This window comes from Phycodurus eques, chromosome 1 (assembly GCF_024500275.1).
Source record: "Phycodurus eques isolate BA_2022a chromosome 1, UOR_Pequ_1.1, whole genome shotgun sequence".
In the NCBI taxonomy this organism is placed as follows: domain Eukaryota; kingdom Metazoa; phylum Chordata; class Actinopteri; order Syngnathiformes; family Syngnathidae; genus Phycodurus; species Phycodurus eques.
This window is the reverse complement of record NC_084525.1, coordinates 44,327,400-44,353,749: the sequence shown is the minus strand read 5'-3', so window position 1 is coordinate 44,353,749 and position 26,350 is coordinate 44,327,400. Positions and strand designations below refer to the sequence as shown.

The following is a 26,350-nucleotide window of genomic DNA, read 5'->3' as shown; positions in this document are numbered from 1 at the left end:
TTTGATAAAGTGACACATGGTCCCACCCATGGTCACTTTAGCCAAAAACAAAAACAAATAAACTTTCCAAACAACCAAAAAGTGGTTAATACCGGACAGAATTTGGCCCAATGGGGATCGACTCAAAACCTGGAAAAATCAGAATCAGAATCATCTTTATTTGCCAAGTATGTCCAAAACACACAAGGAATTTGTCTCCGGTAGTTGGAAAAATACCATCAACAGCGTCCGTGTGAAGTGGATGCTGGCATTGTTGGGGGATGGGCAGTTTAGGTTCAATCGAATTGCTGGATAGTTCCTGATTAACCCTATATTTGCTGGTAGCCCAATTGGTGGGATTTGACTTGGGAAACGACAAGGAAGTGGAAAAGAACATTGCGCATGAAGTTCAATTTGTAAGGAGGACGCAATGCAACGTACGTATGCGTGTTGTGAAAAATCTGTGATCTTTGACAGAATTAAACAAAAAACGTGCCCAATTAGTCGTGCGCCAACAGATAAGCAAAAGGCTTACATTCTTCCAATCGCGCTGAAGTTTGTCCGCCAGAGAAATGTGCACATAAGACACACAGCTGCGCATAAACACACTGACAACACAACATAAAAATAAACCACACATCTGCGCAGTCATGTCTGCAATCCTTTTAAAGATAAAATATCTGTTTGATGTTAAAATTGTACTATATTTAACTTTGAATGCACACTGATAATTATCCCAATCTAATAACGTAATCCAATCAATATTATTATTTTGTCTGAACGTTGAGTTGCACTATTCCAAGAGCCTCCTTTTCTCCTCCCCGCCAATGGAATCTATTTTGTTATCAGTAGGCTTTTCCCGTTCGGGTCTCGAGACCTCATTCTCACTACTTCCATCCATCCATTTTCTGAGCCGCTTCTCCTCACGAGGGTCGCGGGCGTGCTGGAGCCCGGGCAGGAGGTGGGGTACACCCTGAACTGGTTGCCATCCAATCGCAGGGCACATACAAACAAACAGCCATTCGCACACACATTCACACCTACGGGCAATTTAGAGTCTCCAATTCATGCATGTTTTTGGGATGTGGGAGGAAACCAGAGTGCGCGGAGAAAACCCACGCAGGCACGGGGAGAACATGCAAACTCCACACAGGCGGGGCCGGGGATTGAACCCGGATCCTCAGAACTGTGAGGCTGACGCTCTAACCAGTCGTCCACCGTGCCGCCTCTCACTACTTCATAAAAACAAAACAAAACTCTTGATCTACAATATCATAGCGTCACATTAGTTTCCCCAAAACCAATATTCCACCCCTCACAGTAAATAGTTAACATTTTGCTTTTCACATTTGTGTTAGTTTATTTATATCAGTGGATTTTTATTTAAAAATGTCAATCATTGAATCATCAATTAAAAATATGCATTTTTAATTCTTTTTCCCAGACCAACTATCCATGAGTGAATAGTTTCTCGACACCTTGAAAAATTACAAATCGTCTTACATTTCGGGTGATTCCTCGATCACCTTCTCTTAGGCCCCAAGCCATGTTACACCATCTCCGGTCTACTGTCGATTTGTTCAAGCAGTTCCAAACTGCTACACCTTAGGTCCCAGACCAAACATCTACAACATCTAATACGTTTGCATTGTTGGTCTTCTTCCAGATTGCACTCTTCTTGTGTCACGAACGTGGTTAGGGCGAGGGCGAGTAACGCAAGGTAAGAACATGGTGGACCCAATTGCAGGGAAGCAGGGAGGCAAGGCAGGAGTGCGGGAGTCTCAAAATAATATTTAATCTTAGAAAAGAGAAAACTGAACAAAGTCCCACAACAGATACCATTCAAATCAAAGTAACAAAGAAACACTCGAATATCTAAAACTGGAAACAAACTATGACCTGTGAGTAAGACGTGGAATAGAAACGGAAAATGACACCTGACAATGATAAAGACAACTGACGACTATGACATGGCAGAGACATGTGACAACGACAATGAACCGACCAGAACTGAAAGAAACCAGGGAACTAAATGCAAACACATAGACGAGACAACGAGGAACACCTGGACAAGACATGAGTGGCTGGAGAGAGCTGATTGGTCGACACAAAGCAGACGAGAACAGGTGGACACAACAACTTAATGACAAACATGGAACACAGGAAAACATGGAACAAAACTAAACAACCCAAACCAAAACACAGACCATGACATCTTGATCTTTGTCATAGGGTGAGGCCACTGTGGAACCCAGCTCGCAACCACAACCTGACAATCCTCCCCTTGGCCAACTCGGACAGATTAGACCACAGGCGATCGGTAATTTGCAATACACATAGTTTTGTCGGAAAACTTCTGTCCCTGTTTGCATCTAAATCTAACAGTCAACCACATTTCCAGACTTTTGACAGTTTTATCTAAAGGTTCAAAATCCTTGACTTTCTTTGTTCTTTCTGAACCAACTTTCTTTTTCCCTCAACCTATCTTTTTTTTAGTTGTTGTACACAGGCTCCATGTTGCTGGGAAACCACATTCATTTAGCCAAATCTCCATGCATTCCACAGACTTCACATCATATTCTTCTCTCATACGAGACATAATAGGTGACGTGTACACTGGTAATTCGGCCATACTCTTTTTTTTTTTTTTGCTCTTCCCACTTTCCATTTTCCAATACCCGTTAGAAGCGCTTCTCTTTTTTTTTACAATATTGGAACGTCTTCAAAATTGTTGGGGACCAGAACCCCTAATTGTCAGACTCGAACCTCTAATCACATCGGACTCGAACCTGGAGACTTTATAACCTGGACTTTAAGGACTCGAACCTTACCAATGGAATGTGGGGAGAGCAATTACCAATACCACTTAATACAAAGGCAACATTGTTTCAAATGTAGTACACCATATGAAATGCTCAGATTTTCAAGGAATTAAAATGTTCTTTACTGTAATTCTTTGTTTGGAGGAGAACAGGTCCCCTGGATCGGCGATCAATCCTAGGATCCCACTTCTGACACCAACTGTTTTGGCAAATCTTTTTCTGACAGAATAAGTAAGGAAGCAATCTTGTCTTTGTGGGTTTTTATTACAAGGAAAAAGAAAAGTCTTTGCAAGGAGAGGAAAAGAGTTGTCACCCCTTACTGCAGTCCAAGCAAAACAATCACCTCAGCATGTGAAGGTTGTATAAACTCATAGAAGTAATATTTGGTATATATAAAACATACATTTTCCAACTCAGCTGGTTTTCTCCGGGTACTCCAGTTTCCTCCCACATCCCCAAAAAACATGCATGTTAGGTTGATTGGAGACTCTAAATTGCCCGTAGGTATGAATGTGAGTGTGAATGATTGTTTGTTTATATGTACCCTACGATTGGCTGGCAACCAGCTCACGTGAAACAAGATAAATTGCTTAAGCTTCTTCAAAATGGACAGAAAACACAAAAACAAGCACAAAAAAATAAATAAATTTTTGGTTGTTTACACACATTTTCTTCATAGTTCTCTCCAGCAAGGTTCTGGGTGCCTCTCTTGACGATTCTCAGTCCAGTGAAAGAGTACTGCACATGGTCACCAGAACCGAAAGATCCAGTTTTCCGTCAGCCTCTGTATGCTTTGTCCTTGCACGTTTATCTTGGTTTTCCTTCAGCCTCTGTATAATATCTACCTGTGGGTTCTACCTACAGCATCTGTATGATCTGTACCATGAGTTCTTCTGGGCTCAGGTTCTTTGTGTGACCTGACACCCGATGTCGGCTCTGAAAGTTGTGTCCGCTCTAGTTGGAGCTTCTTCATCTGTTCACTCACCTGCTCTTCTGCATTCTCCTGTTCCTGCTTGTGCTGCTGTTGAAAAGCACAAACTGCACGTGAAATCACTTCACAGGAGGCCTAAAGTAGGCAAGCTAAAGAAGACCAAATCACCTGCTTGTGATGCAGCTGTGAACTGAATTGGGCCAGAGCGATGTATAGAAACTGGTACTGCTCAGGAGTTTGGATCATCCCCCCCCTGTACGGATATTAAGGGGATTGGGAATCTGACTTGAGCCAGTAGAACATGAGGTCACAGAACAGACTTGCTGCAACAAACCTGTCCAACCGAAGCTGACACACCGTCTCCAGAACGTCCACGCAACCCGTTTGACGCAGCTGCTGACAACCGATGCTGCTGGCAATAAAGCAACCTGTCCTCCCGATACCGGCGCTGACAGGGACAGGACACCATGGAGAGAAGATTGCATAGTATCTAGTGCCATGATATATCCCACAGTCCTCCTGAACAGAGGAATGAGCATTTGCATATACTGTACCTGCAGTGGACAACGATTGGACCAAACTGGTGGTTGGTGCCTGTGGTTGGCTGAGAGCTGGCTGCTCGGAGGGACGCTCTGTATGACTCCACCTCTTCCACCAGTCGCAGGAGAGGAGCAGTGCATTGTGGGACACAGTGGTCGGGCCATGACGTGAACCAGTAGTGTCTGACCGGACGGCTTTCCCAACAGAACACACACTGGAAGCATGCATACACATAACATGCCATGATTATTGTTTGTAAACAGTGAGTGAAGAAGAAGGTCTGCACATTTACTCCTCTGCTAATGTCCAACTTGCTGTTGCTTGGAGGACCAAGCAACAGCAACTAAGACGGGGGCGGGAGATTTGGCGGGTGTTTGCTAAAGATCAATTAAAAAGGATATGTTATGCGAAAGTAACTTTTTTGTAGCGTTCATACAAATAGTTGTAGTGTCTGGAATGTCAACAAGTACCCATCAAGTGTGAAATTAAACAAGTACATCTGAAAATGTGTCTGTGAGTGAGCTTTTGACTAATTGTTTGGCACACATAACACTGCCCCCATACTGAGTTTTTCCACCCATGACATGGATACGATCCACTATATTCAAGCTACAGCCAGACTAGATGGAAGCACAATCATGTCAAAGCCGAAAGCTAAGTGTTAGCACAGATCAGTCGTACTCATCATTTACGTGAGACAGAACTAGCGCTTGTGAGACAGAACTAGCGCTTGTTGACTTCAAGCAGTGTGCGACAAGTGGATGTTGAGTGTGCTGTAATTCTTCATTCTTTGTGGATTTTGACACAAGAATCTTCGAGAGCTTTTATCATGAAACCTGGGAACACTTTTTGTTTTTTTTAAATGATGAACAAAAATGTAAAATGTGTCCCTTTAAGAACAGCGCCATGTAGGTCTGCTCAGGGGGAAGCTATCCCCATTAGTGAGAAAATTAGAGGGGTCCTGCTTACATTTATAGTCATATTGACATTTCTACTAATGCTATAAAGACGTCAATAAAACCACCAAAGCACTTCGTGTCCCTCCCCCTAAGTCACAAGTCCCACCTGTATCTCCATGTCAGTTACAGTGAAGCCCTCTTTGTCTTGACTGTCTGTGACTCGCAACTGGAATCGACCAAATTGACTGGTTGCTCCCTCCACCTCCTCCTCACTCCTGCGGTTGCTGGGCTGAGGCCAGTACCTCTCACACTTCTGGACACGTCATTGTACACTTCAACATGCTACATATTGAACAGCATCAGTGAGAGAGGATGTCCTCCCCACCTCGTTGGTCTCCTTCAGCCTGGTTACCATGACAATGATGCGGCTCCTTTCCTGCCACACCATGTCCCAGAAGTCTCCCACAGTGTGTACCATTGGCCCTTGTGTGGCGATGTAGGCCTTCGGAATGCTTTGGTAACCCTGAGAGAAGGAGGCAACACACATGCTGAGTTCCTATTGTGTGTTTGTTTGCGAGTGCTAGGGCAGACACGTTATTAGGATAGTTTCCAGGCAGGACACGCCACACTGCAACATGAATGGCTCCTGCATCACGGGAAGGGCAGGTTACGGAGATGTAACCACATCATCCCAAACATGTATCACATTTGTACAAAATAAAAACAAAGAAGTTTGTTATGCTTAGGTTTAGGGCTAGGGTTGGGTCTTAAGGCGGTTTAGGATGGGTTAAGGTTATGATTAGGGTGGGTTAGGGTTAGTGGGCAACATTAACGCCACCACACTGAAGTCACATCCCATAATTTCTCGTGTATAATGGGCACCCATGTATAATACGCATGCAAAGTTGACCTCAAAATTCTGGAAAAGCCGTCTACCTATGTATTATTCATTTTTACAATGCATGATTTTGCTTCTGTAGTGTATTTTTAATAAGCACCTGAAGAGAGACATTTACAGACATATAGTAGAATGCCTGCAAAAGAGTGACTGCTTCAACTATTTCTCTTTCAACTGTGTACTTCAAAGAGGGCAATGCATTCTTGCCACCAAATGCTCTATCTAGCAGATCTGCGGTTTTCAGGGCAATACGTCCTCTGGGTAAGCTACGAGGTGAAGCCATAAATGGGGACTGCCATTGTACTGGCGGGCGTGCGGTGTCGCCGAGAGCGGTAGTCGTTTGCGGCAGAATGTGAATGGTGTGGAGGGGTCTGTGTCGAGTGGAGCTTTGAATACTTCGTCCAAATTTGTTATTGTTTAAGTTTAAGAGTAATCGATTAAGAGTGGCTGGCCCTCTGAGTTAAGAGTGAAAGAGGGGATGGCCCTCTTGGATGCATGTTAAGACATGCAATGAAGTGAAATGAGAGTTTCTGAGGAAGGAAACAGAAAGTGCTAATTGTAGAACGCTCGGCAGGGGGCGCAAACTTCAGAACGGATGCGTTCCCGCAGATGATTTGAGCTCACATTCTTGCCGGATGTCAGTCAGGCCATAAATTAGCAAGTAGTGTCACCCTTTGAGTACAATAGCCCATAGTCTTTAGTTATTAATTGATTAAAACCTGGCCAGGTTACAACGTAGTAGTGTGAAAGCTTGGTCTGTAAGAGAAGTGACGTCAGAGGTCCATGTGAGGCCTCAGGAGGTAGCTCACACGGTATTGGGATTAAGTAATCTCAACGACGCTTTGTGAGAGGGTAAAGACAGCGGCATACATATTTGCAGTCGTTGTTGTGTTGAACGGCGAGGGTTCAACTCCCAGTCACTGATTAATTTGCGAAGAGCGTCATCAAGTTGTGAGGAAATTAAATTACAAATCATGGGACATCTATTTGGGAAAAAAAAGAGGCTCGCAGGAGATTTAAAAAAAAAAAAAACGAAAAAAAAAAAAAACACGGACCGTGTGAAAGATAAGAGTATTCTTATCCGACTCGTGTGATGACAATGACATTAGAAAGTTTGTAAAGGACTTTGCGGTGAGCTCAGTTTAGTAGTGATGAATTGAGAAATTATTGGTAATATAACAAATGGTAATAAAGTGTAGATTCAGGCTGAAAGGAGAGGGGGGAAATGTATGTTGGATGGGGGATTTGAAATGTTTAATTAATCAAAAAAATAAATAAATTCATCAAAAAATAAAAATGAAAAAATACAGCCATATCAGCAGCCATATTGTGGAAAGACGCGTTGTGTCATGCTGATGCACGAGCGAGAAGGTTTCCCTGCATGCCAAACAAAAAGATGAGTTGACTCAGAGGCTTTGTACATGCCTGTATTGTACTGTACATGCCACGGGCACTCATACAAGGCGCGTGATTGGTTCCCGGCGCGACATCGACCAATGAGAGCAGGAGTGGATTTATCCCGTGAGCTAATTGGCTGCGCATCATCTCAGCCTCACCCAGCATCTTGTTGTGTCTCGCCAGTCTCGTCCACGCTGTTGACTGTCATGCATACTGTATCTTAGTGTTGTGTTCGTGATAACCTTTTTTGTTAAAGCGATAACTTTTTTTGATTAGTTAAGCCCTTACAATACCGCCTAAGCGCTGTGGCCCTGCGAGAGCTTCCTCCCGGGCGGCCAAGAGGAAGAAGAAGATGATGACCATTAGCGAAAAAGTAAAACTTTTAGATATGATCAAAGAGGGCAGAAGTTATGCATCTGTGGCACGCCATTATGGCGTGAATGAATCTTCAGTGCGGTACATCAAGAAAGAGGAAGCAAACATCCGCAAAACTGCTTCAATAAGGAAGCGAAACGTGTGGTAACTCCGCATAATAAGAGACGGGGTCCTCTATAGTTCCCAGAGCTCTGCACATCACCCTTGTTCTTAAAAATGGGCACCAGCACACTTTTCCTCCATTCGTCAGGGATCTTCTCACGCGCTACAATTATATTGAACAAGTTGGTCAAAAACTCCACAGCCACCTCTCCTAGATGCTTCCATACCTCCACAGGATTGTCATCAGGACCAACTGCCTTTCCATTTTTCATCCTCTTTAATGCCTTTCTAAATTCCCCCTTACTTATCATTGCCACTTCTACTCTCCCTTCTCTCTCATTTTCCTCATTCATCAACTCCTTGAAGTATTCTTTCCATCTATCTAGCACACTGCTGGCACCAGTCAACATATTTCCATCTCTATCCTTAATCACCCTAACCTGCTTCACATCCTTCACATCTCTATCCTTCTGTCTGGCCAACCTGTATAATTCCTTTTCTCCTTCTTTAGTGTCCAACCTGCCATACATGTCATCATATGCCTCTTGTTTTGCCTTTGCCACCTCTACCTTTGCCCTATGTCGCATCTCAATGTATTCCTTTCGCCTCTCCTCGGTCCTCTCGGTGTCCCACTTCTTCTTTGCTAACCTCTTTCCTTGTATGATTTCCTGTACTTTGAGATTCCACCACCAAGTCTCCTTCTCTCCTTTCCTGCCAGAAGATACACCAAGTACTCTCCTGCCTGCCTCTCTGATCACCTTGGCTGCAGTGGTCCAGTCTTCTGGAATCGTGAAATCCTCCTTTGCACGATGTAATTTTTTCCAAAGTATTGCACTGTGGTGACTGGGCATTAATTTCATCCATCCATCAATCTATTTTCTGAGCCGTTTATCCTCACAAGGGTCGTGGGCGTGCTGGAGCCTATCCCAGCTATCATCGGGCAGGAGGCGGGGTATACCCTGAACTGGTTGGTAGGTAATTGCAGGGGACATAGAAACAAACAACCATTCAACCAACTCACATTCAGACCTACGGGCAATTTAGAGTCTTCAATCAACCTACCATGCATGTTTTTGGAATGTGGGAGGAAACCGGAGTGCCCGGAGAAAACCCACGCAGGCACGGGGAGAACATGCAAACTCCACACAGGCGGGGATCGAACCCTGGTCCTCAGAACTGTGAGGCAGATGTGCGAACCAGTCGTCCACCGTGCCGCCGCATTAATTTCAACAGAGTTAAAACATATTTTGTTCACCGCCATTGTTAGGCACAAGCACGTCTTCATCCGCGTTCTTCTAAGGTGATTTTCCCCACTCTCTTTTTCAGGGTCAGCAAGCAGTAGGCTCTGACAAAATTTTAAATTTAAATTTTAACAATTCCGTGAGAATAGAGTGTTGGTCAGAATCTGGTGGGGACACACTTGAGGTAATTTGGTAATTGGTATAAAGCAGGTCTCCTGCCCTTGGACAGAAATAAAGGTTAAATGATATTAAAGTCCATAGACTTAGGAGAGGTCAATGTAAGGATGTTAAAATTTTGCCTAGAGAAAGTCAGACTTCTCCCTTGTCAGCGGGGGTTTGTAGAGTCGCCCGGAAAGATTGTAGAAGAAATTATGGCAAGAAATATTTACCATTATGGCAGTATGAGGTTCAGATTATACAGCAATGTAGTGGAAGTAGCGGTTTAGGAGGCGAACATTGAAGTCAGGAAAGAAATTTGATTTGGAGTCGTTGATTTATTGTATTGTCTTATTTTACTCTAGTGTGTCAGACATTGCTTACCCCAGGCTCCCCTGTAACATTAGGCACTAAGGGAGTCCTGGCGGGCTCTCCGTTTAAAGGGTTAGAACTCCACATTATCCTTATGTATTAAACTGTGGACCATAAACAACGATGGAAGCTTGCTTAAGCTGGGGTAGAGAGGGATTCGCTTCAGGTCCCACAGCTGCGTGTGAAGCGATAGCCCCACTCACGTTAGGCCACACCTCGATAGAATAACCTTAGCAGATGTTGGGAAAAACTAACCATGCTTTTTTCAAGGCTGCTCTCTAACGATCATTTGAATTTGGTGTTGCCTGAGGAAAATTCGAAGGTCTTGGTACGGCAGTCAGGACCTGTTTAATTTAAGAATAGGAGTAAAATATATTGGTAAAGTGTTATGAAGTCAGCTGACATGGTTAACACTGTGCCTATCATTCTTAAAATACAACCCCAATTCCAATGACATTGGGACGTTGTGGTAAACATAAATAAAAACAGAATACAATGATTTGCAAATCATGTTCAACCTATATTCAATTGAATACACTACAAAGACAAGATATTTCATGTTCAAACTGAAAAACGTTATTGTTTTTAGCAAATAATCATTAAAATAGAATTTTATGGCTGTAACAAGTTCCAAAAAAGCTGGGACAGTATGTGATAGATTAATGTTTGGGAAGCCACCTGTGGGCTTCCGAATTGGATATCCGATTTCGGATATGACTCTCACCAATTTACATTGTGTTAATATGTGGTTGAGTGGGGGTTGCAGTATAGTTGATGGTTTGAACACTATTGCTGGGAGGTCTCATTCTTACACATACAGTCTAGCCGAGACAGTGACCAGAATGCCGGCCCGGGGATGGAGCAGCTGAGACCAGTATGATGGATTGGCCATGGGACTGAGTCAACTGCGACATGCATATATATATATATTTATATGTATACATTATAGTTGGGGGCGGCACGGTGGACGACTGGTTAGAGCGTGTGCCTCACAGTTCTGAGGACCAGGGTTCAATCCCCGGCCCCGCCTGTGTGCATGTTCTCCCCGTGCCTGCGTGGGTTTTCTCCGGGCACTCCGGTTTCCTCCCACATCCCAAAAACATGCATGCTAGGTTAATTGACAACTCGAAATTGCCCGTAGGTGTGAATGTGAGTGTGAATGGTTGTTTGTTTGTATGTGGTCTGTGATTGGCTGGCAACCAGTTCAGGGTGTACCCCGCCTCCTGCCAGATGATAGCTGGGATAGGCACCAGCGCGCCCGCGACCCTAGTGAGGAGAAGCGGCTCGGAAAATGGATGGATGGATGGATACCTTTGTATAATCCGCACTATGGACTTTTGACAATTTTTTAAAGAAAAAAAATTCACATCATACACGAGAAATTATGGTACCCTTTTTCCTGTCTGGAAGGGCGTGTTCTACTGGGATACAGCAACCAATCACAGTACAGCAGAGCATGTCCTGGAGCCAGTAATATTGGAGCAGGGCGTGTTCTGCCGGGAAACTAGAGTTTACACCGATTTTATTGGGCGGATTGGTATCAGACGATATTTAGCATTTTATGCTGATTGGCTGATTGGCTTTAATGTCATAATTCGCCGATCCGATCAATGACGTCATTGATCAGCTCCGCAAAAGACATTTACTCTGCGTCGCCGCGTTCACAGTATATTTGAATCCAAAAACTAGTTTATTTTTAGTCTTGTCACGTATCTTTTGACATAGTACTGTAGATATCTGATGGCCAATGAAGTTATTAAAAAACAAAACAAAAAAAAACATGTCGGCGGTGTGGGACAGACAACACTTCTGAGACAGGCAACACGTAATGCCGGCATCAGACTACAAGACAAATTTGCTCTTTCACGATTGCACTGTCAGACTACGGGCAGCTGTGTCCCAATGGTTAAACTCATCGCCTGCCACCATGGGGGATCTAGATTCAAGACCCTGACTGGACCATCCGCCAACATCCCCCGGACTCACGGCTGTGGTGTCCTTGAGCAAGACACTGATACCCCGAAATGCTCCCCGGGTGCTTCAGTTGCCCCCTGCTCCAGTGTGTTCCCCTAACATGTGTATGTGTTCACTGTGATGGGTTAAATGCAGAGAACAAATTTCGTGTGCATGCATGCATGCATGTTCATGAAAATAAAAAGTGATTCTTCTTCTTTTACTGCAATAAAATCTTGTTTTCCGATACCACCATATCCCGTTTTTTACGATCATTTGGCTTTATCTTGTCAACTCAAATGCGACCGGATACACTCGTTACCGTGGCGACGACAACAAGAGCGGAGCGCGCCGACGGTATTTTCAGGACAAAATGGGGAAAAACGTGTTTGTGGTCACCGGTGCTCAGGACAGGAGAGGACGTTCATTTCAGGCTTGCTTGAGGTACGTTCACGTACTTTTAATACGATATGGCTCACAAGCAGGCAATAAAATATTATGTAGCCTAGCAAGCTACTGCTAGCACGAACGGTTGGACGTAAACATGCCGCCGTTCTGTCGAATTATGCTCTAATGTTTCGGTGTGGGTGAAGTCATTTAATTACAGTAAGTTAGCAACCATTATTTCTGTCATGTAATGTTGGTTTGACCTGATTGATTAGAATACACGATTTGACGAGAGCAGTGATTTCCAACCTTTATTAGGCCAAAGAACATATTTTACAATTGAAAAATCTCATGCCACACCAGCAAACAAAAATGTCACAAAAAGTGGATACATGAATTACTGTATTTACTTCCTGCCATCTAATAGAAGACCATTCTTTTGTTCTGTCTGGGAACAAAGATACATTATTTATTGTAAATATAATTGTCTGATCAATTAAGTGCACATGTATATATAATAAATTAACAAATCATTTAAATAGACACATTCCTCCATCTTGTGAATGGATCGGTGATCGGTTATCGTTTTTTTCAACTCCCTGATCGGTGATCGGCCCCAAAAATCTTAATCGTGTATAGCCTACGGAAAACTTTGTGGGAATCCTACTAACACGGACAGATGGGGTGAACAGAGTGGGTGAGAGAGGGTGCTACTTCCCTCCCTCACTTCCAATGGTTTTCCTGGTTGACTGATGATGAAACCAACTATACAATTGAAGTTTCTGTTTGGTTTTCAAGGTAATGCCATCCTATATGACAGGTGAGATGCACACATACACACCACTTGAGTCACTCTGTGTGTGTGTGTGTGTCTGTGAGAGAGAGAACCTGACCCGGATGTAGTTGGCGTTGATGTAGCTGTTAGGCCCCGCCTCTTCTTCTGCACAGGTCAGAATGACACGACTCTCAGAGTCTAAAAAAAGAAATGTGCATCAACGTGCGTGCGTGCGTGTGTGTGTGTGTGTGTGTGTGTGTGTGTGTGTGTGTTGCCTACTGACTGGGAAGGATGCTTTTGTATCGGTCCTTGATTGTGTGTCCTGGAACGTCAAGGTCCGACGGACTCACAAAGTTTGGCGGGATGCTCTATGAACAGATATTTACTTATATTTACACCTGGTATACTGTATATACAGTGGGGCAAAAAAGTATTTAGTCAGCCACCAATTGTGCAAGTTCTCCCACTTAAAAAGATGAAAGGCCTGGAATTTTCATCATAGGTATACCTCACCTATGAGAGACAAAATGAGGGAAAAAAATCCAGAAAATCAAGTCTGATTTTTAAATAATTTATTAGCAAATTATGGTGAAAAATAAGTATTTGGTCAATAACAGAAGTTCACCTCAATACTTTGTTATATACCCAGTGTTGGCAATGACAGAGGTCAAACGTTTTCTGTAAGTCTTCATAAGGTTTTCACACACCTACAAACAAGCAAGATTTCTGCCTCTCACAGACCTGTAACTTCTTCTTTAAGAGGCTCCTCTGTCCTCCACTCGTTACCTGTATTAATGGCACTTGTTTGAACTCGTTACCAGTATAAAAAACACCTGTCCACAACCTCAAACACAGTCACACTCTAAACTCCACTATGGCCAAGACCAAAGAGCTGTCAAAAGACACCAGAAACAAAATTGTAGACCTGCACCAGGCTGGGAAGACTAAATCTGCAATAGGTAAGTAGCTTGGTGTGAAGAAATCAACTGTGGGAGAAATTGTTAGATCCCAAGATCTCACCCTGTGGTGTCAAAATGATCTCAAGAACGGTGAGCAAAAATCCCAGAACCACACTGGGGGACCTAGTGAATGACCAGCAGCGAGCTGGGACCAAAGTAACAAAGGTGACCACCAGTAACACACTACGCCGCCAGGGACTCAAATCTTGCTGTGCCAGATGTGTCCCCCTGCTTAAGCCAGTACATGTCCAGGCCCGTCTGAAGTTTGCTAGAGAGCATTTGGATGATCCAGAAGAGGGTTGGGAGAATGGTATATGGTCAGATGAAACCAGAATAGAACTTTTTGGTAAAAACTGGAGGAGGAGAAAGAATGCTCACTTGCATCCAAAGAACACCATACCTACTGTGAAGCATGGGGGTGGAAACATCATGCTTTGGGGCAGTTTTTCTGCAAAGGGACCAGGACGACTCATCCGTGTAAAGGAAAGAATGAATGGGGCCATGTACCGTGAGATTTTGAGTGAAAACCTCCTTCCCATCAGCAAGGGCATTAAAGATGAAACGTGGGTGAGTTTTTCAGCATGACAATGATCCCAAACACACCGCCCGGGTAACGAAGGAGTGGCTTCGTAAGAAGCATTTCAAGGTCCTGGAGCAGCCTAGCCAGTCTCCAGATGTCAACTCCATAGAAAATCTTTGGAGGTAGTTGAAAGTCCATGTTGCCCAGCGACAGCCCCAAAATATCACTCCTCAAGAGATCTGCATGGAGGAATGGGCCAAAATACCAGAAAAAGTGTGTGAAAACCTTCTGAAGACTTACAGAAAATGTTTGACCCCAACCCTTTGCCAACAAATGGTATATAACAAAGTATTGAGATTTTTTCGTTATTGACCAAATACTTATTTTCCACCATAATTTGATAATAGCCGGCACGGCGGCTGACTGGTCACATCTGCCTCACAGTTCTGTGGACCGGGGTTCAAATCCCGGCCCCGCCTGTGTAGAGTCTGCATGTTCTCCTCGTGCCTAGGTAGGTTTACTCCGGGCACTCCGGTTTCCTCCCACCTCCCCAAAACATGCGTGGTAGTTTGATTGAAGACTCTAAATAGCCCGTAGGTGTGAATTTTAGTGCGAATGGTTGCTTGTTTCCATGCGCCCTGCGATTGGCTGGCGACCAGTTCAGGATTTACCCCGCCTCCTGCCTGAAGATAGCTGGGATAGACTACACCAGAATGGCACATGACCAGAGAAAGCCAATCACAAGTGTTGGCTTTGTAATTTTGTAATTAAACTACATAATTTCGTTTAATGTAATTAGTTACCCCCAACACTCGTGTGGATATGCACCTGGTACTCAGCATCGAGTGCGTTGGCGTCAGCGGCGGCCTGCTGCAGGAGCGCATGTGTAAGCAGCCGGGAGGAGGTGTGAAGCAGCCGAAGCCACACCTCCTTGGGGGTGGACACGGAGCACACAGGCTCTACACCCAGGCTGTTGACATCCAACAGTAGTGAAATATTGGAGCCTCGCCTACAAGATACGTTGGTTACACGTGGTCTGGAGGAGGATATTTGGAAGATTATTTGGCGAGTTTTCATTCTAACCTCTCCTGGAGGTGAATAGACGCTTTACGAGGGGGGATGGTCGGCTCATCTGCGTGTTTGGAGAATGAGCATGCGCCCGCCATAATGACCACGTGTGGTGAGGCCAGTTGTCACAACGCCATGCTGGAAGAGAGCATTATTATTTCCTTACTTAGCCCGTTCTCAAATCAGTCCCGTCACAAAAGCAGTCTTGTCTCATGCAAATGAACCACTTCTTATATACCCCACTCTACTGCGGGGTGTGCAAATGCTAGCACGGCTTTCGTTATCTTGAAAATGACTGAGTGTGAATTGTGAGGAAAATATGGCTGCCGGAGAAAGTACAGCGGTACATGTTCGAAGTGCAGTTGGACCCGGAGTAATTATATAGTGATGGATACTGTACATGATTTTATCAAATGCTTATTCAGGATTTTTTTTTCTCGATGTGGCGATGCTAACGGATGCCATGTTACATATACACTAGTGTTCTCATGTGCCGGTGAGAAAAGAGTCGAACAGTTTAAGGACAATGTTCCTCAATGTACAAGTGCAAGGAATTTAGGGATTTCATCATCTCCGGTCCATAATATCATCACAAGGTTCAGAGAATCTGGAGAAATCACTGCATGTAAGCAGCAAGGCCGAAAACCAACACTGAATGCCCGTGACCTTCGATCCCTCAGGCGGCACTGCATTGAAAACCAGTAAATACAGTTTGACGCTTCAGCCGTAAGTGCAACTTGAAGCTCTACTATGCAAAGCAAAAGCCATTTATCAACAACACCCAGAAACGCCACCGACTTCTCTGGGCCCGAGCTCATCTAAGATGGACTGATGCAAAGTGGAAAAGTGTGCTGTGGTCCGACGAGTCCACATTTCAAATTGTGTTTGGAAATTGTGGATGTCATGTCCTCCGGTCCAAAGAGGAAAAGAACCGTCCGGACTGTTATGGACACAAAGTTCAAAAGCCAGCATCTGTGATGGCATGAGGCTGTGTTAGTGCCAATGGCATGGGTAACTTACACATCTGTGAAGGCACCATTAATGCTGAAAGGTACATACAGGTTTTGGAGAAACATATGCTGCCATCCAAGCAATGTCTTTTTCATGGACGCCTTTGCTTATTTCAGCAAGACAATGCCAAACCACATTCTGCATGTGTTACAACAGTGTGGCTTCGTACTAAAATAGTGCTGGTCCTAGACTGGCCTGCCTGCAGTCCAGACCTGTCTCCCATTGAAAATGTGTGGCGCATTAAAAATATAAATATAAATATAAATGTAAAATATAACAACGGAGACCCTGGACTGTTGAACAGCTGAAGCTGTACATCAAGCAAGAATGGGAAAGAATTCCACCTACAAAGCTCCAACAATTAGTGTCCTCAGTTCCCAAACGTTTATTGAATAGTCATCCATCCATCCATCCATCTATCTATTTTCTACCGCTTATCCGAGGTCGGGTTGCGGGGGCAGTAGCTTTAGCGAGGACGCCCAGACTTCCCTCTCCCCAGCCACTTCATCCATCTCTTCCTGGGGGATCCCGAGGCGTTCCCAGGGCAGCCGAAAGATTTAGTCTCTCCAGCGTGTCCTGGGTCGTCCCCGGTGTCTCCTCCCAGTGGGACGTGCCCGGAACACCTCACCAGGGAGGCGTCTGGGAGGCATCCGAATCAGATGCCCCAGCCACATCATCTGGATCCTCTCGATGTGGAGGAGCAGTGGCTCTACTCTGAGATCCTCCCGGATGACCGAGCTTCTCACCCTATCTCTAAGGAAGAGCCCAGACACCCTGCAGCGGAAACTCATTTCGGCCACTTGTATCCGGGATCTTGTTCTTTCGGTCACGACCCACAGCTCATGGCCATAGGTGAGTGTAGGAACATAGATCGACCGGTAAATTGAGAGCTTCGCCTTCGCTCATTCTTTACCACAACGGACCGATACATCACTGCAAACGCTGCACCGATCCGCCTGTCGATCTCCCCTTCCATTCTTCCCTCACTCGTGAACAAGACCCCAAGATACTTGAGCTGCTCCACTTGGGGCAGGATCTCATCTCCGTCCTGAAGAGGGCATGGCACCCTTTTCCGACTGAGGACCAGGGTCTCAGATTTGGAGGTGCTGATTCTCATCCCAGCCGCTTCACACTCGGCTGCGAACTGCTCCAGTGAGAGTTGGAGATCACGGCTTGATGAAGTCAACAGAGCCACATCATCTGCAAAAAGCAGAGATGCAATACTGAGGCCCCCTCTACCCCTCGGCTGCGCCTTGAAATTCTGTCCATAAGAGTTATGAACAGAATCCGTAACAAAGGGCTCCAAGTCCACAATACACATGTAGACTGGTTGGGCGAACTCCCATGCACGGGCGAGGATTCTGCCGAGGGTGTAGAGCTGGTCCACTGTTCCACGGCCAGGACGAAAACCACACTGCTCCTCCTGGATCTGAGATTCAACTTCCCGACGGACCCTCCTCTCCAGTACCCCTGAATAGACCTTACCAGGGAGGCTGAGGAGTGTGATCCCCCCGTAGTTGGAACACACCCTCCGGTCCCCCTTCTTAAAAAGGGGACCACCACCCCAGTCTGCCAATCCAGAGACACTGTCCCCAGCTTCACTATGTTTAATTCGGGTAACCACATCGAGTCAATGCATTTTTTGTGATGCCCTGTCAATAGGCTCCGATGTGTTAGGGTTAAGGTGGTTAAAACTTCATAATCTGGATATTAATTGGGATAAACTACAGATTGAGAATTGGAGCCTATTTTGTCATTCATTGTCTGCAATCTGCCATGTTAACTACTTCGATTTGGCCAATGTACCGGCAGAGCACCACGATTTGCGATTGGTGTTCGGTAAGGATCGCGCCCAGTCTCTACCGCCATATCCATACAACTGTTCCATAGAGTTGATTCCAGACGCTCCGCTACAGAGTCCTAGATTGCATCAGGTTTCCAAGCTAGAGCTGGGCGATATATCATTATCATATCTTTATCTAGATATAAATATTGAAGATATTAAGATAAACGGTATCACACCAACTGTGTGTACATTTCATGCTCGCGCTGCATGTACAGCTCAGGCCAACCAACCACATACCCCCTCTTGAGTTTTGCGTTGATCAACAGCTAAAGCCAGCCAATGACAATCATCTGACGGAGGGTGGGCCAGGCACACATAAGCCATACGCCGCTCCAGGAAAAGTACAAAAACAATTAAAATAAAATAACTGCGGAAAGTAATCTCGGTGCAGTATCTGCTTCGTTAGATTTAGGAGGAAATAACAAGTCATCTTCAGTTATTTGGATTTAGAAAAGAGGATTTACAGGAGAGCGAGATTTTGTGCAGGACTTGCTTGAAGAAAATTGCTACGACGCATGTTAGCACAACAAACATTTTTTACTATTTGAAACAACATCACTGCGTACTACATGAGGAGTGTAGCGCAATGAGAATCAATGTGGCAACTTATCGGTCATCCCAAGTGATGCCCAAACAAAGTTCGATTGCCGATGCGTTCAGTAGCGTTACGCCATTTGAGTCAACGTCCACCAGGCACAAAGACATTAAAGATGTTATACCTTACCATGATACCCGTGTACACAGTCACAAACGGGGTGTGACATATCTCTATCTCGTGGGTGTATGTGTGTGTACTATTTGTGTGTGTATGTGTGTGTGTTTAAATTGGTACAGAACAAACATTGATGCAGTTAACACACACACACATGCACAACTTTCACCTGCTTCTGTTGCAGCATAAAATTCTTACCCTTAAAGCAGAGTTGCAGTACAATGTTAGTAGAATTATTTTTTTATTTATTGTTGACTTTGTTAATGTTGATGACTGTCAGTAAGTTCTAATTTAAAAACTGCACTTTACAATCTCTTTTGTATTTATTGCTGACTTTGTTAATGTTGATGACTGTCAGTATGTTCTAATTTAAAAAACTGCACTTTCCACATCCTTTTGAATTGATACTTAGCTTTTTAAAAAAAAAAAAAAAAAAAAATCGTAGTTTTCACTGAACCCATAGTGATATCATTATTATATCGTTATCGGGATATCTGTGATGAATATCGAGATATGAAATATTGTCTATATCGCCCAGCCCCATTCCAAGCCAGAGTAAGATGCGTTAAAGAATTATATTTCGACTTCGCTAGGTGCCGGGTTGATTCGTCACTCGTCGTCGCCAGTTGGCGCTGGATTTTTCTTCATCGATCAAAAGGACAAGACCCTGCAACCCTGTGTCGATTTCCGGGGTCTCAATGACATCACAATAAAGAATAAGTATCCTCTCCCGCTGTTGGACTCGGCATTTGCTCCTCTGCAATCGGCAAACATGTTCACAAAATTAGATCACGTTCAATACTCCATTAGGTCATTTTGAGTATTTGGTCATGCCTTTTGGACTCACAAATGCGCCCGCTGTGTTTCAGTGTCTTATTAACGATGTGCTGCGGGACATGATGAATGTTTTTTGTTTTGTGTACTTGGACGACATCCCAGAGATCTACATGAACATTGCTAACATGTCCGTATTGTGTTGCAGCCCTTGATGGAAAATCGTCTTTACGTCAAGGCAGAGAAGTGCGAGTTCCATGCAGAATCGGTACAGTTTTTGGGGTTCATAGTTGAGAAGGGCCAGCTTCGAGCCAATCCAGCCAAGGTCCAGGCTGTGGTAGATTGGGCAACTCCAACATTTAGGAAGCACTTGCAGAGGTTTTGGAGGGTGCTAGGGAACCTTTTCAACTTTTCACCGAACACAATAACCTGTCTTACCTCCAGACTGCTAAGAGACTCAACCCCCGTCAAGCACATTGGGCCCTGTGTTCCTTACCCGTTTCGATTTCGTCATCACTTACCGCCCCGGGTCGAAACAGTAAACCCGACGCCTTGTCTAGGCTGCATGGTCCATCTGCTGTACAGCAGCAGGTAGGGTCAGACTATTTAGACTATATATACAGACTATTCTACCTGGGACACGGGTGGTGGGAGCACTTCAGTGGGAGATAGAGAAGAAGGTGGTGAGGGACATCCAGGCTCTGGGAGGAGTTCCTGATGGCAAGTTGTTTGTTCCAATTGCCTTGCATGCAGAAGTGTTGAGGTGGGGACACACTTCAAGAGTCGCTTGCCATCCAGGGGTCAGTTGGACATTTTTCCTCATTTCCCAACGGTTCTGGTGGCAGGGGCTGTGCAAGGACATTAGGAATTTGTCTCAGCATGCGCAGTGTGTGCCCGTAGCAAGATGTCCTCCAGGTGGTCTTCTGCGTCCGCTGCCCATCCTTTCCAGACCACTAATCAACATGACAGGATATGGACAACTGACAATGACAATGAACCGACAAGAACTGAAAGAAACCAGGGAACTAAATACACACAAATTGACGAGACAACGAGGAACACCTGGACAAGACACGAGTGGCTGGAGGGAGCTGATTGGTCGACACAAGGCAGAAGGTTGACGAGAACAGGTGCACACAATAACTAAATAAGCACACAAGACATGAAAAACATGGGACACAGGGAAAATATGAAACTAAACCAAACACAAACCAAACCAAACTACAGACCATGACACGAGGTACGCAGTATTCACCAGCTCTCTGCCTTGTGTTCTCCAGCCCACCTGTGTTCCTCAACCAGTGCCTTAGTGCCTCATCCCCCTCTGCTACACTTTGTTGGTTTCAAGGAAGCTTCATCCAACAAACACCTGTGAGTAAACCTCTTTCTTGACATTCATTTAAACCTAAACTGGAAGTCAAATAAAAAAGTGGAAACAAGCACATTTTGTCTCTCAGTTGGAGAACTGACAGAGAAGACATGGCTTGAAAAGGTGAGAGATGTCATCTAAATTAAGGTTGAATACGGAGGAGGAGGCTTATAACACCACTTACCCCCCACATACAATGCCAGACTCAATAATGTAGCCTCTGAGAAATATACAAGTAGTAACAAACAAGCACAGCCACTTTTTGGCTGTCAGGTTTCTCAATCACCATTGTTACAACTGAACGGAATATTAACGAAGGTGATTCTACCCAGAAAACTGTTGTTGGTGGGCAGAGGCCTCTCTTCAAGACATTTAAAAACTGTCGTTTTGCATCCCCCAACCCATTTGTGGTTAAGGAGTGCCTCTTACTAACGGGATAAATAGCTGGGTTTCGACACCAGCACTCAGACTACAGCTGTCCTAGATGGTGTGCATGAATGCATGAATTGATGAAGCCTGCTCGGATGTGAGGCAAAACATCTTCCAATGCAACCAGAACAGTCCAGTTACAATCAATTTTAACTGGAGGAATGAGAATATTCGCTGGCAGTTGGAGAACTGTTCACTATCTGTCGAACTGAGTGCAAAACATTCAGGGAGGGCAGAATAACTAGTTACCCAAAATAAAAATTATAATAATTTAATGTAATTATGTATCATTATGATGATTATTATTACACATATTAGGCAAGAGACAGGAAGTATAACTGCCTTGTGCTGTAGCTACACGCCGCATCTGTAAACAAACACAATACAGTTTAGGTTTGGATTAGCAGATGTCGTGGTTAACCATATGGTTTTTGCAAAACGTCAAATGTCAGTGCAGCACGAAAAAAAAGAAGAAAAAAAAAAGCACGGTACAAACACAACTTCCTGGAGCACTGAAACACCCTCTCCCTGGCTGATCTTCAAATTGAGCCATAGCAATAACAAATGCCATTATTATAGGTTTTATAGCATAATCCACACTGTTAACTATTACTTTTGCATTTGTCTCCATTATTCATTTCCAAAAAAGAAGACAAACTATTGTTGTACTTTCCTAAACAGAAAAAATTTAAGTTGTAGATGTTTCATTTTCAATGTCATTAAATCTGTATATGTTTCACAAAAGAAAATAACCTGTGTGTTTTGCAATTTGTTCCCTTACTCTACCAAATGTGAACCAAATAATGACCTTAAAAAAGTGCAGACTAAAAAGTGATTTTTGGCAAACTGTCACACCCCTTTGTAATTATACATTTCTGCTGTTTCACCATTATAACCAGCCCCTTGAGGGCAACGACAAAGTGGCCCGCGATGAAAACAAGTTTGACACCCCGATTAGCAACCAGTTCAGGGTTTACCCACCTTTTGTCTAAAGTCAGCATGGAGAGACTTGAACAAGATAAGTGCTATAGGAAATTGATTTGGCCAACAAGTTGGAGCGGAAGATGACGTGGTGAAACTGCCAAACAGGAAACGAAACAGAGAAAAGATGTTCGGCGCGTCTCCGTCGGAAGAGAGTTTACTCACAACAGGAAGTCAGCTCGCCCACACCACCTTACTCAACAACACAGTTATTCCTCTCATGAGCAACGCTGATGTCTTGTGTCACTACATGCATGATGCCAGTTCGAGCGCCAATGTTTTGTGTGTGTTTACACTTCACGTAGGGCGTGTTTCTGTTGAATACAGTACTAACCTTCTCATGTGCTAGTGAGTTTCAAAGCTAGAACCCTATATCATGAGTATATAGTACATCTTCTTACATCATCACGAGCACATTAACTTGAAATAACACATTAATAAAGAACAAACGTAACTGTAATATTCATTATTCCGTCTCGGAAAGGTTGCTACAATTGTTGCTGCTTTTGGGTCGGAAAATTGCGACAAAGCCCCCCCAAAACAGAGTGATTTCAAGTGAGTGTGACAAGTGAATGAGATGTCCTGTAATTCTGAACCTTTTGTCTATTTTGACAAAATAATCTCAGAGAGCTTTAATTAAGATACCTGGAATTTTGTTTAAATTGTGAGCAAAACTGCAGAATATGCTTCTTTTAATAGATATGTTAAATCAAGTCAAACAACTCAAATTACGCGAGACTTCAGCTCAGTGAGCATCTCATAGATTAACTCCACATGTATATTTATATTTTTCTTTGGCTTTTTTGTGTTACCTTTGATGGCAAAGAAAAAAAAGTCACATAAACATACAACCTTTAAGCAAGAGAGAGAGAGAGACGCACACACACAGACACACACACACACTAACTGTGTTTAGGCATTACTTCTCTGAACAATTTCTTCATATTTTATTTTGGAGTAACGAAGATGGATAAGCAAAATGTTTTGAAGTAAATGTATACATTTTATTCATGAAATGTGGTGGCGTAAAGGTTGACAGGAATAAATAAAGTAAAACCCCAATTCCAATGAAGTTGGGACGGTGTGTTAAACATAAATAAAAACAGAATACAATGATTTGAAAATCATGTTCGACCTATATTTAATTGAGCACACTACAAAGATATTTAATGTTCAAATTGATAAACTGTATTGTTTTTAGCAAATAATCATTAACGAGAATTTTATGGCTGCAACACGTTCCAAAAAAGCTGGGACAGGGTCATGTTTACCACTGTGTTACATCACCTTTTCTTTTAACAGCATTCAATAACTGTTTGGGAACTGAATTGTTGAAGCTTTGTAGGTGGAATTCTTTCCCATTCTTACTTGATGTACAGCTTCAGCTGTTCAACAGTCCGGGTTCTACGGTGTCGTATTTTACGCTTCATAATGCGCCACACATTTTCAATGGGAGACAGGTCTGGACTGCAGGCAGGCCAGTCTAGTTCCGCACTCTTTTAGTACGAAGCCACGCTGTTGTAACACGTGCAGAATGTGGTTTGGCATTGTCTTGCTGAAATAAGCAGGGGCGTGTCCATGAAAAAGACATTGCTTGGATGGCAGCATATGTTTCTGCAAAACCTGTATGTACTTTTCAGCATTAATGGTGCCTTCACAGATGTGTAAGTTACCCATGCCACTGGCACTAACACAGCCCCATACAATCACAGATGCGGGCTTTTGAACTTTGCGTCCATAACAGTCCGGATGATTCTTATCCTCTTTGGCCCGGAGGACACGACGTCCACAATTTCCAAAAACAATTTGAAATGTGGACTCGTCGGACAACAGCACACATTTCCACTTTGCATCAGTCCATCTTAGATGAGCTCGGGCCCAGAGAAATCGGTGGCGTTTCTGGGTGTTGTTGATAAATGGCTTTTGCTTTGCATAGTAGAGTTTCAAGTTGCACTTACGGATGTAGCACCGAACTGTATTTAATTATATTGGTTTACTGAAGGCGGCACGGTGACCGACTGGTTAGAGTGTCTGCCTCACAGTTCGGGGGTCCGGGGTTCAATCCCCGACCCCGCCTGTGTGGAGTTTGCATGTTCTCCCCGTGCCTGCGTGGGTTTTCTCCGGGCACTCCGGTTTCCTCCCACATCCCAAAAACATCCATGGTAGGTTAATTGAAGACTCTAAAATTGCCCGTAGGTGTAAATGTGATTGCGAATGGTTGTTTGTTTATATGTGCCCTGCGATTGGCTGGCAACCAGTTCAGGGTGTACCCCGCCTCCTGTCCGATGATAGCTGGGATTGGCTCCAGTACTCCCGCGACACTTGTGAGGATAAGCGGCTCAGAAAATGGATGGATGGTTTACTGAAGTGTTCCTGAGCCCATGTGGTGATAGCCTTTACACATTGATGTCGGTTTTGATGCAGTGCCGCCTGAGGGATCAAAGGTCACGGGCATTCAATGTTGCTTTTCGGCCTTGCCGCTTACATGCAGTGATTTCTCCAGATTCTCTGAAACTTTTGATGATATTATGGACCGTAGATGATGTAATCCCTAAATTCCTTGCAATTGTACATTGAGGAACATTGTCCTTAAACTGTTCGACTATTTTCTCACGCACTTGTTCACAAAGAGGTGAACCTCGCCCCATCTTTGCTTGTGAATGACTGAGCAATTCAGTCATTCACTCTTTTCTACCCAATCATGGCACCCACCTGTTCCCAATTAGCCTGTTCACCTGTGGGATGTTCCAAAACAGGTGTTTGATGAGCATTCCTCAACTTTTTTGCCACCTGTCCCAGCTTTTTTGGAACGTGTTGCAGCCATAAAATTCTAAGTTAATGATTATTTGGTAAAACCAATAAACTTTATCAGTTTGCACAGTAAATATCTTGTCTTTGTTGTGTATTCAATTAAATATAGGTTAAACATGATTTGCAAATCATTGTCTTCTGGTTTTATTTGTTTAACACAACGTCCCAACTTCATTGGAATTGGGGTTGTACATCCGTCCATCCATTTTCTGTGCCGCTTCTCCTCACTAGGGTCGCAGGTGTGCTGGAGCCTATCCCAGCTATCTTTGGGCGAGAGGCAGGGTACACCCTGAACTCGTCGCCAGCCAATCGCAGGGCGCATATAAACAAACAACCATTTGTTTATATATATTTGGAGGAAACCGGCGTGCCCGGAGAAAACCCACGCAGGCACGGGAAGAACATGCAAACTCCACAGAGGCGCGGCCGGGAATTGAACCCCGGTCCTCAGAACTGTGAGGCAGATGTGCTAACCAGTCGTCTACCGTTCCGCCTAGATAAAGTACAGATATGTGAAAGTTTTACTTATGTAATAGTAACAAAGTATTTATTCTCAACATTACAAGACTAGAGGAGCAACTGGTTGTGCTTAGTGTCTGTATAATCCATCCATCCATCCATCCATTTTCTGAGCCGGGGTACACCCTGAACTGGTTGCCAGCCAATCGCAGGGCACATACAAACAAACAACCATTCGCACTCACCTTCACACCTACGGGCAATTTAGAGTCTGTCTGTATAATGCGTCTCACAAATCATTCACCTCAATAAAGATGATGAGGAGAAGAGTTTGCAACTGCAATGTCATTACCAGACAGTTAAGAGTTAGCCAAACTTCTATTTCTTCTTGTACTACTACTCCTACTTCTTATTTATATTTTTGGACAGTCTGGGTGCGCTGTGGCATCATGCAGCCTCTCAATGGTCAGTCTTGGTACTGTGACAGACATCTAGTTTATGGGAGGAGCCTCCCAATTGTGGGTGAATATATGGTGATGTGCGCGGTGGCCTGTGTTGGTAACCTCCAGTTGAACTCATGATA

The 26,350-nt window shown here is 44.0% G+C and overlaps 1 protein-coding gene across 2 annotated transcripts; it reads right to left on the bottom strand.

Annotated features, from left to right (window-relative positions):
- Positions 1-3,046: 3,046 nt before the first annotated feature.
- Positions 3,047-23,723, bottom strand: LOC133411463 (tyrosine-protein phosphatase non-receptor type 7-like). 2 transcript variants are annotated; one of them, XM_061693892.1, is made up of 11 exons: positions 22,663-23,723; positions 15,391-15,513; positions 15,136-15,316; positions 13,112-13,196; positions 12,947-13,026; positions 5,557-5,694; positions 5,338-5,484; positions 4,287-4,486; positions 4,067-4,180; positions 3,901-3,985; positions 3,047-3,822 (listed from the first exon to the last, which is right to left on the bottom strand). In XM_061693892.1, the coding sequence occupies exons 2-11, from the start codon at positions 15,471-15,473 to the stop codon at positions 3,643-3,645; spliced, it is 1,293 nt and encodes a 430-aa protein (XP_061549876.1). In that variant the 5' UTR covers positions 15,474-15,513; positions 22,663-23,723; the 3' UTR covers positions 3,047-3,642. The 2 variants fall into 2 exon arrangements, with proteins under 2 accessions (XP_061549876.1, XP_061549867.1); XM_061693883.1 differs by lacking the exon at positions 22,663-23,723 and adding an exon at positions 22,498-22,656.
- Positions 23,724-26,350: the final 2,627 nt, after the last annotated feature.

What these genes read in the sequence shown, in the direction of transcription:
- LOC133411463 (XM_061693892.1), bottom strand. Translation starts at nt 15,473, where the DNA reads ATGGCGGGCGCATGCTCATTCTCCAAACACGCAGATGAGCCGACCATC. An exon ending in TCAACGCCAACTACATCCGG is followed by an intron (nt 5,695 to 12,946) that starts GTCAGGTTCTCT and finishes TCCTTCTCTCAG; the next exon opens with GGTTACCAAAGCATTCCGAA. An exon ending in GGCTGAAGGAGACCAACGAG is followed by an intron (nt 5,485 to 5,556) that starts GTGGGGAGGACA and finishes TGACGTGTCCAG; the next exon opens with AAGTGTGAGAGGTACTGGCC.